Source organism: Lagenorhynchus albirostris, chromosome 3 (genome assembly GCF_949774975.1).
Source record: "Lagenorhynchus albirostris chromosome 3, mLagAlb1.1, whole genome shotgun sequence".
Taxonomy (NCBI): Eukaryota; Metazoa; Chordata; class Mammalia; order Artiodactyla; family Delphinidae; genus Lagenorhynchus; species Lagenorhynchus albirostris.
This window is the reverse complement of record NC_083097.1, coordinates 51037898-51052948: the sequence shown is the minus strand read 5'-3', so window position 1 is coordinate 51052948 and position 15051 is coordinate 51037898. Positions and strand designations below refer to the sequence as shown.

General features: G+C 39.3%; 1 protein-coding gene across 1 annotated transcript in view; it reads right to left on the bottom strand.

The window, feature by feature from the left end:
- RGS7BP (regulator of G protein signaling 7 binding protein) overlaps positions 1-15051 on the bottom strand; it is a 117066-nt gene that overhangs the window by 20848 nt on the left and 81167 nt on the right. The window contains exon 4 of the mRNA XM_060146100.1: positions 692-839. Within this exon, the coding sequence (XP_060002083.1) occupies positions 692-839 (148 nt within the window). The remainder of the gene's footprint in view (positions 1-691; positions 840-15051) is intronic.

The following is a 15051-nucleotide window of genomic DNA, read 5'->3' as shown; positions in this document are numbered from 1 at the left end:
TTGTCCCTCTGCCTCACAGAATGGAATTTTTAGCATCTAGATGCGTTTATGATTATATTATTGTTATTGCTTCCTTTTCCCAAATGAAATAGAATCACTGTAGAATCTCTTCTTCCCAAGAAAGAAACTCCCTCTCTAGCCGTGAGCTACTGCTTGTTAAGACAAATGCATTAACTCACTTTGACCACTAAGGGGCCATCATCTACATCCTGGGAGAGTAAGAGAAGACAGCCCTTTGGAAAGCTGCCTGTGAACTGGACAGAACACTCAGCCCCTGACTGGCAACTGAATAGGCCATTCCATACACCTGAAATCTGAGAATCTAGTAGACATCTTTGCACAATTTTTAGTTCTTCTCCCTTAAACAAATGGAAATTTTGGGACCCATCCTGGTGGCTGAGCTGTGATGGGTATATAGATCCACCTTTCTTCCTTCCCAAGGAAGCACTCCATTTTCATCTCCATGGAGATGCAAGACTGATGGAGTGGGAAAAGCAGAGGCCTGGGAGCCCACATCTCCTGGAGGCTCTGCTATCATTCCACAGATGGATTTGGACCCCTTACCGTCTCTCATCTCAGTTTACTGAGAGCTCTGTTTCTAAATCAGAAAGAGAAAATCTCGACTCTCTCTAGCCCCTGAGTGTTAACTAGAGGAGGATTGGCAGTCTATTTAGGGTAACTTCCCACTTACCTTTCAGTGTTCTCAATGTCTGTGGAAACCTGCCAGGAATGTTGCTGAATATCTACAGGGGATGATGATGAGTCCTCTAGAGCAGGTGTTTCAGCACACTCCTCAATTTTGCAATCCAAACTCTTGGTTCCCCCTCCAGGCTCCTTTCCTAAGGGGGTTGGTGTTGGTAAAGAGAAGAGGATAAGAAATCATAAATGCAAATTCTATACCCAAGATATCACTGCAAACGTTGGCTATGCTTTGAGTCAAATGCTCCATTAACCCTAGAAACTTCTTTGAATACTAAAGTAATGTGTGTGTGTGTGTGTGTGTGTGTGTGTGTGTGTGTGTGTGTAGCATATTTTCACAACATTCTGGGAAAGCTATCTGAGGTCAATGCAACCTGAAGATCAAGATTAAAGTAAGGGCCCTGCCTTTGATGGACTATTGGTGCTTTGTAACCCATTCTTCGTGAGTTAGATCGGATCAGCTAGGAAGAGGAGATTCAGCCTGTGAAATTGTGCTGCTTTTTCGGTCCTCAGATGCAGGGGCAGGTAAAAGGGCCAGGAGCAGGTGACACCCAGCAGAAGAAATAGGAGCTCCTGCCATTCTCTCTGATTCTGACACTAGCCCTCTGGGCCTGTGAGAAGCAGCAGAGATTATGGACCTGCCTTCCATTTCCTTGGCTCTCCAACCTCCTTCAGTGTATCATTCTATGAGGAAAGAGCCCAGTCTCAAGATCCAGCCTCACTCTGCTGAGACCACAAAGTGCAATCAACTAAAGCACCATGTACTGGGTAGCCGTCCACAGTACTGAACTGCCAATGCACTAAGACTTGTATTTACTGGGACTGATCTCAAGGGAATAAATCAATACTTTCTGGAAACAAATCTCCGAATTGGTTAGGCCATAAATTCATATGAAATTAAATGGGAGTTATAGTCCGTGGCCCCGATATCCTCTGTTAATGTCTTTTATTCTGCCTTGAACTTCTGGGTATCTGCAAGGGTGTATCTTGCTATCATGGGAATGGCATACGAGGCCCAAGAACTGGGAGTTAATTTTTTATTTGTGTGTGTGTGTGTGTGTGTTTTTCTGGTGTGCCGCATGGCTTGTGGGATCTCAGTTCCCTGACCAGGGATCGAACCTGGGGCCCCAGCAGTGAGAGCGCCGAGCTCTAACCACTGGACTGCCAGGGAATTCTCAAGAACTGGGTTTTATTTATTTACTTTCATTTTTTAAATATATCTTTATTGTAGTATAATTGCTTGACAATGTTGTGTTAGTTTCTGCTGTACAACAAAGTGAATCAGCTATAGGTATACATATATCCCCATATCCCCTCCCTCTTGAGCCTCCCTCCCACCCTCCCTATCTCACCCTTCTAGGTCATCACAAAGCATCGAGCTGATTGCCTTGTGCTATGCAGCAGCTTCCCACTAGCCATTTTACATTTGGTAGTGTATATATGTCAATGCTACTCTCTTACTTCATCCCAGCTTCCCCTCCCCACTCTGTGTCCTCAAGTCTGTTTTCCACATCTGCATCTTTATTCCTGCCCTGCCACTAGGTTCATCAGTACTGTTGTTTTTGATTCCATATATGTGCATTAGCATATGGTATTTGTTTTTCTCTTTCTGACTTCACTCTGTATGACACATTCTAGGTCCATCCACCTCATTACAAATAACTCAGTTTCGAAGAACTGGGTTTTAAACCTGGCTTTTTCAGTTGTTCATTAACTCACTTGTTCATTCACTCACAATATTTCCTACGTGTCAGCTAAGTATCGGGTACTGGGCTTGGTACTAGAGACAGAGGTGAAAGAAAGGATAGTCTTTGTCTCATGGAGCTTAAAGTGCTGGAGATAGGGAACGCGGGTTCGTGCCCTAGTTTGGGAAGACCCCACATGCCGCGGAGCGGCTGGGCCCGTGAGCCGTGGCCGCTGAACCTGTGCGTCCGGAACCTGTGCTCCGCAACGGGAGAGGCCACAACAGTGAGAGGCCCGCGTACCGGAAAAAAAACAAAAAAACAAATAATTACAAAGCTGTTGTATAACATTATGTAGCCTGTATAAATGGTAGCTATATTGTTGCTTTCACTCTTTCAACCAGTTTTATTTGTATTATGTAGCTACATCTCCAGACTGGTTGTTAAGAAATCGTTACAGCCCGTATCATTGAACATTCATGAGATGGCAGCTCCACCTGGTTACCTTGTAGCTCAATTTCCCTAATCATGATATGATTGTTTTTGCATGTTTTTTTAAAAAAACAAAAACACTTATGAAAAGGAAGGCTCTTTATGGTAAAATCTAATGGGAAGCTTTTCCCTTGGATTCCTGATCTGAAGGCAACTAGCAAAAATCTCATCCCTGTCATTTGTAACCCATGTAGTAGCAACACAAGGAGAACGAGACAAGCAATTAACTGGTAATTAACTGTACAGCATTCATCAGCCTATAGTAGAAGTGGACCTCTGAATATTCAGCCAAAGCACAAACATAAGTTTACTGATGAAAACTTTTGATCCTTTTGTGTATACTTTATGCACATTGATCCTGGGTGATGGAATTGTTTTTTCCAATTTTATGGTATTGCTGTTGGGTAGAAATTAAGTACATAGCATATTACCATTTCCCAGTGGGAGGGCATTGACCTCTTAAAAGCACTTGCATTGAATCTCCTGGTAGAGTGCACACATGCAGTCCATTTGGCACCTACCTCTGAGCAGTCAGCCTTGGGATGTGAGTCTGAGCAAGAGTGGCTAGCACTTGAGAGAGGGACAAAAGGGTGGTGTCCCCCAAAACAGCCCTCTGCTTTTCAGAGGTCTAAAGGAGAGGGCCACCTGAAAGCACACATGGCTCCTGTTCTGCTCTTTTGGGTTTGAAATGCCATGGAGAATGGAGTATGGTTTGGATAGCAAATGGTAGATGAAGAAGATTCACACAAAGAAATTCTCTGCTTTATGGGCTCTGCTTGGCGTGGGGCCACTGTAGCCCCTACCCTGTGGTCAGGACTGTAGAGCCCAAAACTTTCATTCATGGGAACAGGGAGGACTCAAGATAGCATGATGTTCCTTCTTGGAGTCCTCTATCTCCTTCATATGTACTCTTCTTATACACAAACACATATGTAAAGTCCAATCCACAATCACTTTGTGTACACTTACTGCCTGTACTAATTCTACTTACATAAGACAAAAACATTCTAAAAAAAAGGTAACTTAATTATTCATGTATTCCTGAAACATGCCTATGAGCTTGCAATGCCAAGTACACCCTCCTTTCCCTCATTTTCAGAGACTAGATATAACTCTGCTAATGCAGATGCACAAGAATGAAAAACTTGGATGCTGGACTTGCAGTTTGGTGCTTTCTGTCAGCTTACAAAATCTCTGCAGAATTTTGATTATATTACATCTTCTCTGGCTGGCACATCTTGAAAGACAAGAGATTGATAGGAATTGTAGGGGTTTTCAATTCCAGAACATATGTGGGGAGATCATAATTGCTCTCATTTACTGATAGCACTGACTTTACGCTGGGCATCCTCTCCCACTACAGTCCCTGTTTATTGCCTTAATAGAACACTTATCACTAATAGAAACTTACCTTATGTATTTGCTAACTGGTTTATTATTTGCTCACCCCAACCCCACTCTCATCTCCCATCTCCCAAACTGGATATGTAAAGTATGTAAGGCCAGGAACCTTATCTGTTTTCTTCAGTTCTGTAAGTCCAGTACCAAGGACGAAAGCTTACACATCAGATGATTTCAACAGATATACAGCATCAAAAAAAGTAATTATACTATATATGTTATACAGCTTTCTTTGCCACATTACTATGGTTAGAGATACTTTCATGTTAATGCATTCTGATTTATTTTATGCTTTTGAATGGATGCACAGTATCCCCTAGTAAGGAATTTACATTGTAATTCTTCCCTTTCTCCAGAGTATGCCAGTATTTGTATGGGACAGATCCTTTAAAGCAGAAAACTTGGACAAAGTATATGTATTCACATTTTGTACCTTAATATATATTGCCAAATTGGCCTCTGAAAAGTCTATGCTAATTTACATTTTCCTTCTACCAGCTGTAAATGAGAGAATCTATTTCCCTACACCTTTGCCAGAACTTCATATTATCAATATTTAATTTTTGCTTATTTGATGAAGGAAAATAGAATCTCTCATTGAAGTTTCTTTTCACCTCTTTTATTACTACTGAGATTAAATTTATTTTTCATAAGTGAATTGGCTGCCTGTATTTCTTCTTTTCATTTTCTATTCATATCATTTGCCCATTTAAAAAATAGCGCTGTCTTCAGGACCAGATGGCTTCACAGGCGAATTCTATCAAACATTTAGAGAAGAGCTAACACCTATCCTTCTCAACTCTTCCAAAATATAGCAGAGGGAGGAACACTCCCAAACTCATTCTATGAGGCCACCATCACCCTGATACCATAACCAGACAAGGGTGTCACAAAGAAAGAAAACTACAGGCCGATATCGCTGATGAACATAGATGCAACATCCTCAACAAAATACTAGCAAACAGAATCCAACAGCACATTAAAAGGATCATACACCATGATCAAGTGGGGTTTATTCCAGGAAGGCAAGGATTCTTCAATATACACAAATCAATCAATGTGATACACCATATTAAAAAACTGAAGAATAAAAACCATATGATCATCTCAATAGATGCAGAAAAAGCTTTTGACAAAATTCAACACCCATTTATGATAAAAAGTCCTGCAGAAAGTAGGCATAGAGGGAACTTTCCTCAACATAATAAAGGCCATATATGACAAACCCACAGCCAACATCATCCTCAATGGTGGAAAACTGAAACCATTTCCACTAAGATCAGGAACAAGACAAGGTGGTCCACTCTCACCACTATTATTCAACATAGTTTTGGAAGTTTTAGCCACACCAATCAGAGAAGAAAAAGAAATAAAAGGAATACAAATTGGAAAAGAAGAAGTAAATCTGTCACTGCAGATGACATGATACTATACATAGAGAATCCTAAAGATGCTACCAGAAAACTACTAGAGCTAATCAATGAATTTGGTAAAGTAGCAGGATACAAAATTAATGCACAGAAATCTCTAGCATTCCTATACACTAATGATGAAAAATCTGAAAGTGAAATTAAGAAAACATTCCCATTTACCATTACAACAAAAAGAATAAAGTATCTAGGAATAAACCTAAGGAGACAAAAGACCTGTATGCAGAAAATTATAATACAGTGATGAAAGAAATTAAAGATGATACAAATGGAGAGTTATACCATGTTCTTGGATTGGTAGAATCAACATTGTGAAAATGACTCTACTACCCAAAACAATCTACAGATTCAGTGCAATCCCTACAGATTCAATGCAATCCCTAGCAAAATACCACAGGCATTTTTCACAGGACTAGAACAAAAAATTTCATAATTTATATGGAAATGCAAAAGACCCCGAATAGCCAAAGCAATCTTTTTTTTTTTTTTTTTTTTTGCTGTACGCGGGCCTCTCACTGTTGTGGCCTCTCCCATTGTGGAGCACAGGCTCCAGATGCGCAGGCTCAGCGGCCATGGCTTACGGGCCTAGCTGCTCCGTGGCATGTGGGATCTTCCCAGACCAGGGCATGAACCCATGTCCTCTGCATCGGCAGGCGGACTCCCAACCACTGCGCCACCTGGGAAGCCCCAAAGCAATCGTGAGAAAGAAAAATGGAGCTGGAGGAATCAGGCTCCCTGACTTCAGACTATACTACAAAGGTACAGTAATCAAGACAGTATGGTACTGGCACAAAAACAGAAATATAGACCAACGGAGCAGGATAGAAAGCCCAGAGATAAACCCATGCACATATGGTCACCTTATCTTTGATAAAGGAGGCAAGAATATACAGTGGAATAAAGACAGCCTCTTCAATAAGTGGTGCTGGGAAAACTGGACAGGTACATATAAAAGTATGAGATTAGGTCACTCCCTAACACCATACACAAAAATAAGCTCAAAATGGATTAAAGACCTAAATGTAAGGCCAGAAACTATCAAACTCTTAGAGGAAAACATAGGCAGGACACTCTATGACATAACTCACAGCAAGATCCTTTTTGATCCACCTCCTAGAGAAATGGAAATAAAAACAAAAATAAACAAATGGGACGTAATGAAACTTCAAAGCTTTTGCACAGCAAAAGAAACCATAAACAAGACGAAAAGACAACCCTCAGAATGGGAGAAAATATTTGCAAGTGAAGCAACTGACAAAGAATTAATCTCCAAAATTTACAAGCAGCTCATGCAGCTCAATATCAAAAAAGCAAACAACCCAATCCAAAAATGGGCAGAAGGCCTAAATAGACATTTCTCCAAAGAAGATATACAGATTGCCATCAAACACATGAAAGAATGCTCAACATTATTAATCATTAGAGAAATGCAAATCAAAACTACAATGAAATATCATCTCACACCGGTCAGAATGGCCATCATCAAAAACTCTACAAACAATAAATGCTGGAGAGGGTGTGGAGAAAAGGGAACCCTCCTGCACTGTTGGTGGGAATGTAAATTGCTACAGCCACTATGAAGAACAGTATGGAGGTTCCTTAAAAAACTAAAAATAGAACTACCATATGACCCAGCAATCCCACTACTGGGCATATACCCTGAGAAAACCATAATTCAAAAAGAGTCATGTACCAAAATGTTCATTGCAGCTCTATTTACAGTAGGCAGGAGATGGAAACAACCTAAGTGTCCATCAACAGATGAATGGATAAAGAAGATGTGGCACATATATACAATGGAATATTACTCAGACGTAAAAAGAAACGAAATTGAGTTATTGGGTAGTGAGGTGGATGAACCTAGAGTCTGTCATACAGACTGAAGTAACTCAGAAAGAGAAAAACAAATACCGTATGCTAACACATATATATATGGAATCTAAGAAAAAAAATGTCATGAGGAACCTAGGGGCAAGACGGGAATAAAGACACAGACCTACTAGAGAATGGACTTGAGGATATGGGGAGGGGGAAGGGTAAGTTGTGACAAAGTGAGAGAGTGGCATGGACATATATACACTACCAAACGTAAAATAGATAGCTAGTGGGAAGCAGCCGCATAGCACAGGGAGATCAGCTCGGTGCTTTGTGACCACCTAGAGGGGTGGGATAGGAAGTGTGGGAGGGAGGGAGATGCAAGAGGGAAGAGCTATGGGAACATATGTATATGTATAACTGATATACTTTGTTATAAAGCAGAAACTGACACACCATTGTAAAGCAATTATACTCTAATAAAGATGGTAAAAAAAATAGGGCTGTCTTGTTGATTTGTAAGAATTCTCTCTATGTAATAGATACTGATAATTTCCACTGTAGGTGAAACTATAAATTACTACCATCTGAGATTTAGAACTTTATTGAAGGATGACTCATTGATTATTTTTTCAGTACTGTCTAGGTTTAATGGTTTATTAAAAGATTTTACTCTTCTTGAGTTAAATTTGATAACTCATTTGTCCTAGAAAAATTTTCACTAAATACATTTTTAATAGTTTGGTTTTCTGTTGTAACTGTTTCATATCTCTAATGCTGTGTATTTATGGCTTACAATTTCTTTGTATTCCACTGTTTCTTGGATTCCATATCTTCCTGTTTCTTTGATTCATTCTCATTTTGCTGGAACATATCTTTGACATTATTTCAGAGGAGATCTCTGATACAAAATTTCTTATTCTTTATATTACTGAAAATACTTTTTCTTCTCTCTCTCTCTCTTGCTGTATGCACACTTAAATTCTAACTGGCTGGATATAAAAATCTATGTTCTAACTAAGTTTCTCTCACAACTTGGATGATATTGTTCCCTTTCTTCTATCTCTACCCAAGGATGCTATGTATGTGGCCTGTTTATGGCCCTCTGAAAATTTTTTATCTTTAAACATTTTGAGTTATGAAATGGTTCTTAAATATGTCTAGCTATGGGTGTTTTATATATTACTCCATTTTTTGGCATTTGATTGGCATTTGCAATCTACTTTCACCAATTTTTTATTTTGAAAATTTTCAAACCTATAGCAAACTTGAAAGAATAATACAATGAACATCCAAATATTCTAGTTTAACCAATTTTTAATATTTAGCCATATTCTTCTTTTATCTCTCTCATTCTCTGTGGGTGTGTGTATATACATATATATATATATAGGTTTCATATATGTGGATTATGTGTATAACGTGTATATGTATAAATGTATAATATATATATATAATTTTTTGTTGAATCATTTCAGAGTTGCAGACATTAATGTTACTTTATCCCAAATACTTCAACATATAACTCCTAAAGAACAAAAATGTTTTCCTACATAACCTTAAAACAATTAGCACATGAAAAACTTTATTTAATTTTGATTTAAATGTTTCAATTCAATTTGATACAATGCTATTATTTTATATATATATATATTCTATATTCAAATTTCCCCATTTGTTCCAATAATGTCCTTTATAGCTTTTTTTTTACATTGAAGGATTCAAATAAGGATTATGTACCACATCTAATTGTCATGTTTCTTTATTCTCTTTTAATCTAGAATAGCATCCTTGTCTTTTTTCATTTTTCATGACATTGATATTTTTGAATAAAGAGTCTGGGCCAGTTGTTTTAAAGAATGTCTTTAAATTTGGATTTGTCTGATTGTTTCCACAAGTCTAGGTTCAGAGTAAACATTTTTGGCAAGAATATTATAGAAGTGATATTGTGTCCTTTTTAGTGCATTGCATTAGAAAGCGTATGTGTTTGTCCCATTATTAATGATGTTAGTTAAATATTGATTACTTGGTTAAGGTGATTTCTTCCAGCTTTTACCATGGTAGAGGACTCTTTTTCCCTTTGTAAATATTAAGTAATCTATGGAGTGATTTATTAAGATGTTATAGCCTTTTCAATATAAATATTTCTTTAGGTTTGCAAAAAGTTTTTCTATTTTTCTTAATTATCTATTTCTCTCTGTTTTCCCTATTCTTTCAGAATCCTATTTCATGTTAGAGTCTCTGGATCTTAATTAGCCCTATATTCTATATTCACTGTGGGGGGCTGAGCTCTGGGAGAATACCTAGACTTGACTTTTCAGGTGCCTATTTTAGGCTCTCAGTATTTCCATTATAATAATTGTTAAGAACTGTGAAGGGTCTGAGATTTCCCTCTACCTGTGAATTAACTTGTCACAATCTCATGGATCCTGGAAAGAGACACGAGACTCTGGGTTAGAGACAAAGAAAATTTAGCACTCACAAAATTGTAGTAGAATATCAGCATTTGTGTTTATTTCTTGAGTTTTAATTCCCACAGGGAGACACAAGAAGAGCCAGATCATTATACCTCCACACACACACAGGAACCTTAATCTCAGGAACCCTGAGATTAACGATCTGAAGTCTTCTATAAGCATGTCTGCCCTTTGCGCTAGAGGGAAACGTTTTCATTATGCTGAATCAATCGTAAGCATGCCTTGCTCTGGAGGGGAGGCACTGTCTCTGTTTTTCAAGAACATTTACTAAATAAACATCCTTGAAAAGATAGTGTGAAACAAAGGGCAGTCAGTGCCTCACTTTGCAAGAAAAACTCTGTTCCCTGAAGTGCAAGAGCCTGAAGGAGAATGATCTCCCAACACTAATTAACCCATCTATTAAAATTTTATTTGATGGAAAACACTTTCATTTCCAACAAATCCCGTTGCTTCCTTTCTGTTACAGTTACTGCTTTTGAGGTATGACAGACCTAAAATAAATCTGTTGATTACGTTTATATTTTAAATTCTTCATCTGTTTCTACTTTAAAATTTGTTCATCAAGTATTAGTTGTTTGCGTGTTGCCATTTGGTACCTCCCTTTCAGGGTGTTGATTTTTCTTAAAAATCTGCTAATCCCTGGATGTCTGTTTAGCTTTGTCCTTGAGGATCTCTCTTTGCCCATCATTCTGATGAGTATCCTCCTTCTGGTGATTGGAAAAGGGGCAGGATGTGTGGCTGGACAAGGTGTGTCTAAAGCTTGTCTTCAGGGTGCTTCTCATCTCCGTTGATAAGTTTACCTGGGCACACAGCCTATTTTTTGGGTCCCGTGTTTGCTTTGAGTTTCCTGTTTACAACTCCTACTCCAAAGAGATATGTGGAACAATTTAGCCTGGGAAAAAACACTGGAGTCATGTGCTCACTTTCTTCTTCCTCTGCAGCAGTCCTTATGGAGGATTCGAGTTACTTCACCCTCTGTTCTGCTTTGCTGCCTGGTCCTGACACTCACAGCAGGTGTCCTCCTGGGGTAAGCAATGATGGTCTTGGTTACTCAGTGTGGGGCAGCCCAGCTTTTCCTGAATGCAATTTCAAACATTTATTTCCCTGACAACAGCTCCAGAAATCCTTCCTGTGATTTGTATTTGTTGACTCCTACTTTGAAGTATGTCTGGAATTGATTTTATTTTTGTCGTATTTTTCTCCTGCATGAATTTCTTTTGTTTCTTGAGTTTCTTATTGGTTGTGGCTTCATTTCTTCATTTATATCTACCAATCCAATCCCTGTTGCTCTAGCTTTGAGAAATTCCTCAATTTCTGGTTTGTTGAAATCATACTTCCTTGTTTTTCAGGGCCATGGGAGACTGTTTTGTGTCTGCCGACCTCTATTTTTTTTTTCCTCTTACAATTAGTAGGACCCATTTGACAGAGTTATGGCAAATGGATTCTGAGTAAGAGTGATGTATGCCTCTTCCAGATTGGCTTCTAAAAATCCTCCCATGGGAACATCCATGCTTTCTTTTCTCCCCTGACAATTGGATGGATTTGGGGAATGGAAAGAATAAAAGGGCCCACCCCACCCTAGCTCTGGCACTGGACTATGACAATGGTGAATAATGAACTCTCATTGTTCTAATCCATTGAGATTTGATGATGTTTCATGCAGCTGTTACCCTACCCTGACAAATATAAGAACGAATATGGATTTATTCTTTTCATTATATCTTTTGCTGTTATGTCGATGGGTTTTTAGTAGGAGGGGAAATATACGTATGAGTTCAGTCCAACATCTCTGGACAAGCTTCTTTTTCTCCAATTATACTCCCTCTCATTTAACAACAGATGCAGAATGAAAGCAAATTCCTTTGCTTATTCAATAATTATTAATTGAAACTTTATCTGCTCCAGGCACTGTACTAAATGTATAGATACAGTGGTGAACACACTCAAGGTGATCAACTCTGGAGAGGACAACAGACAACAAATCAGGTGTCTATCCCTCAATGTGACACGTGCCTGGGGGACACATTGCATGGGCATAGGTCCTGCCTTGGAGAGCCAGGAAAAGCTTTCTGCAGGAAAGTCCCATCTAAGTTACAAACCAAAGAAAGCATAGGGTAGACCGGGTGAAAGGGATCGTTGTGGAGTGGGGCAGGGTGGACAATATGTTTCAGGCAGAGGGAGCAACTGGAAAGAACTTCTAAGTTCAAGTTCCTCGAAGTAGTTCAAGATGCCGAGGCAGTTGAGATGGGGCTGCTGGTGAGAGATGAGGCTGGAGAGGCTAGCAGGGCTGTTCCACAGATGTTCTTCTGAGCCACATTAAAAAGTCGGCAGGGGAGCGCCTCACAAACCTGAATGTTGGCCTATCTGAGTTCTGCATCCCCAGCTTCCCCCGTTTGACCAGTTATCCTTAGAAGGAGCACCTGTTTCTAACATCAGGTGGGCTGTCTGCTCTGCTCTCAGGAAAGGGTCAAGCTGCTTCTAGATGGTAACTTCAAGTCAAAGTTTTACTTTGCCCAAGAGTGACTATGCATTTAAAATCATTTTTTATTATGAAATGAAAAACTCTGTCCCCTGAAACATCAATTTCAGGCCTCAGTGAACAATTATTTTCTTGGGGAGGGGATGGAGGGGGAGGGGAGAAGGGGAGCCTTTAGAGCACCTTAAAATGTCACTAAACTGGCTTCACCACTGTTGAGAACCAGGATGTCAAAAAGTTGGCCACTTTCCTCAGGGCCTCGCAAAGCTTTTGGCCTTCAGCTCCTTTGGGATTTCCATGTATTTTTAGCCTGTTTATGGATAATATAATAGGCATGTTTGAGGAAAAGTTAAGGGAAACCACACATGAAGCACATACCAGTTTGGAAGGCTAGTTATTCTTATATTTGTGAGAAATGATCAGTTGTTTAGGAGGAAAAAAACCACATGTGATTGTGGGGCAGCCTCAAGAGTCCCAGAAGACTGGGCTGGGGTCCTTTATTTAGAGTGGAGGCCCCTTTATCACACTCCACTCTGGAGACCTCTTTCCTCCTCTTGATCTCATTTCTCCCATCCTCTTTCTTTTCTATTCATATTTTCCTCTCTCCATTTCCCCTTCTCCTCTCCACTCCTTTCTTGCCTGCCTGTCTTCAGCCTATAGTGACAGTAGGAAGCATTGCCATAGTGTCTCCTTGGAGGCCCTGAGTTTGGACTCCGATGTCCAGCAGAGTCAATTTTATCCATTTGTGTACATTTCCCTAGGAATCAAAACAAAACAAACTAATCTTCTCTGAGCTAATATTCTGTCACTGCACTATCATTTCCTTGATGGCAGGGGCAAATTTCCTATGTCCTTTGTGCTCTTGACACATTATCTGCTATGATACTATACACAGGGAAGGCTCTCGGGACAGTTTTCATACTGACTGTGAACAACTAAATGAACACAGTTTACATGAGATGCGTGGAAGCTTATCCACATGGTTACTCTCACTCTCATGCATTTTCATAACGGGTAGGAGATTTATAACTCCATCCAGTGTGAAAAGGACTGGGGAAATGTAAGCTGTTTGTTAAGTAATCCACTTTTACTCTTGCATTTCCAAAAAGCATGTAATTTAAATAGAAATAAGTTATATTAGTTCAGTTAGTTGTTTGCCTATATTAAAAAATAGTTTCAAAGGCTTTTCTACACTGTGGTAAGAAGATATTCATAGTGCCATAAACACATAGTGGGAAATAATACTTATACCATAAACAGAAATCCATTCTTGCCCATACACTGGGAAATAAACATTTTCTGATACAGAGCTATTTCCCTCCCCCACCCTGTGTCCTTCTCTGTGCTCCTTGTGACACTGTAGTCCTATCATTGACCCCAGAGTAGTAGTCATCTTGGTGGTTCCATTAGCTGAGTGAGGAAGCAGAATCACAGGGCACAGGAGAAGAGCAGACAATGGAAACACATTTGAGGGAGGTCCCTGTGAGGCTTTCACTTCTCCATTTCCAACCCCTAAGGTAGAGCAGAACAATGTGCAGACGGTATTGACTGTATAGTTAATTAATTTCAACTTTCCTTTAATGGGCATCATGGCTAAATCATGCTCCCTTTGGATCACAGCAAATATCTTATAAATCATTAAATGATCTACGCAGTTAACTTTCCCTCTCATCTTAAAAGTAACTCTCTGAACTTATTTTGGTAAGAAATTAAATATACAATAAATTTTAGCCATTAAACATGGTATTCTGGAATACGCGCACCAATCATTGTCAGATGTGTGGATAAAATTCAGCCCATGGTGCTAGTGTCTTTCATTTCCCGATTTGATATGTTCTCTTGCCTTTCTCCAATGTGGCTTAGTGGGAAATGGTCTGGTGTAGTGGAACAATCATGAACTTTGCAGCAGGATTAATGTGCTCTGTGACCTTGGACAACAAGTTACCTCTTTGAGCCTCAGCTTCTCCATCAGTAAAACGGGAAAAACGATACTTGAGGATGAAATAAGATGACATGTATAAAGCCCCTGGCAAGTAGAAAGTATACAATAAGTGGAAGCTATTATCATTGCTGTTATCCTAGTCCTCAGCTGACATCTACTTTGACAAAAGGTGATGAATATTGTGTCCTGTTCACTGTTTGGTATTGATATATGAGGACACGGAGACAGAGTAATAGGTGGTGTTAGATTGCCCTTACATTCCAGAAGTTGGTTATATTTGGGTTCTTCAGATAGTACAAGTTGTTCTGGTCTTGGGTCCTTTGCATTAGATACCAATGTTCATGAAGTTGTGTCCTTCTTGTCATTAAATCTCAGATTAAGTCCTACCTCCTCGGAGAGCTTTGACCATCCCTTCTAAAGTAGCCACCCAGTCATGGTCACTTTCTATTACATTACCTATTCTAATTATTGACATTGTAATTTTAGTGTTTGGGAGTTTTAGAAATTTTTCCCCCCAAATTTTAGAAATTCTCGTGAATATTTCTCTTCACGAGACTATATACTCCGTAAGAACAGGGATCTCTTCAGCCCTGATCGTTTCAGTCTCCCAGTACCTTACACAAGTGCTCAACAAATA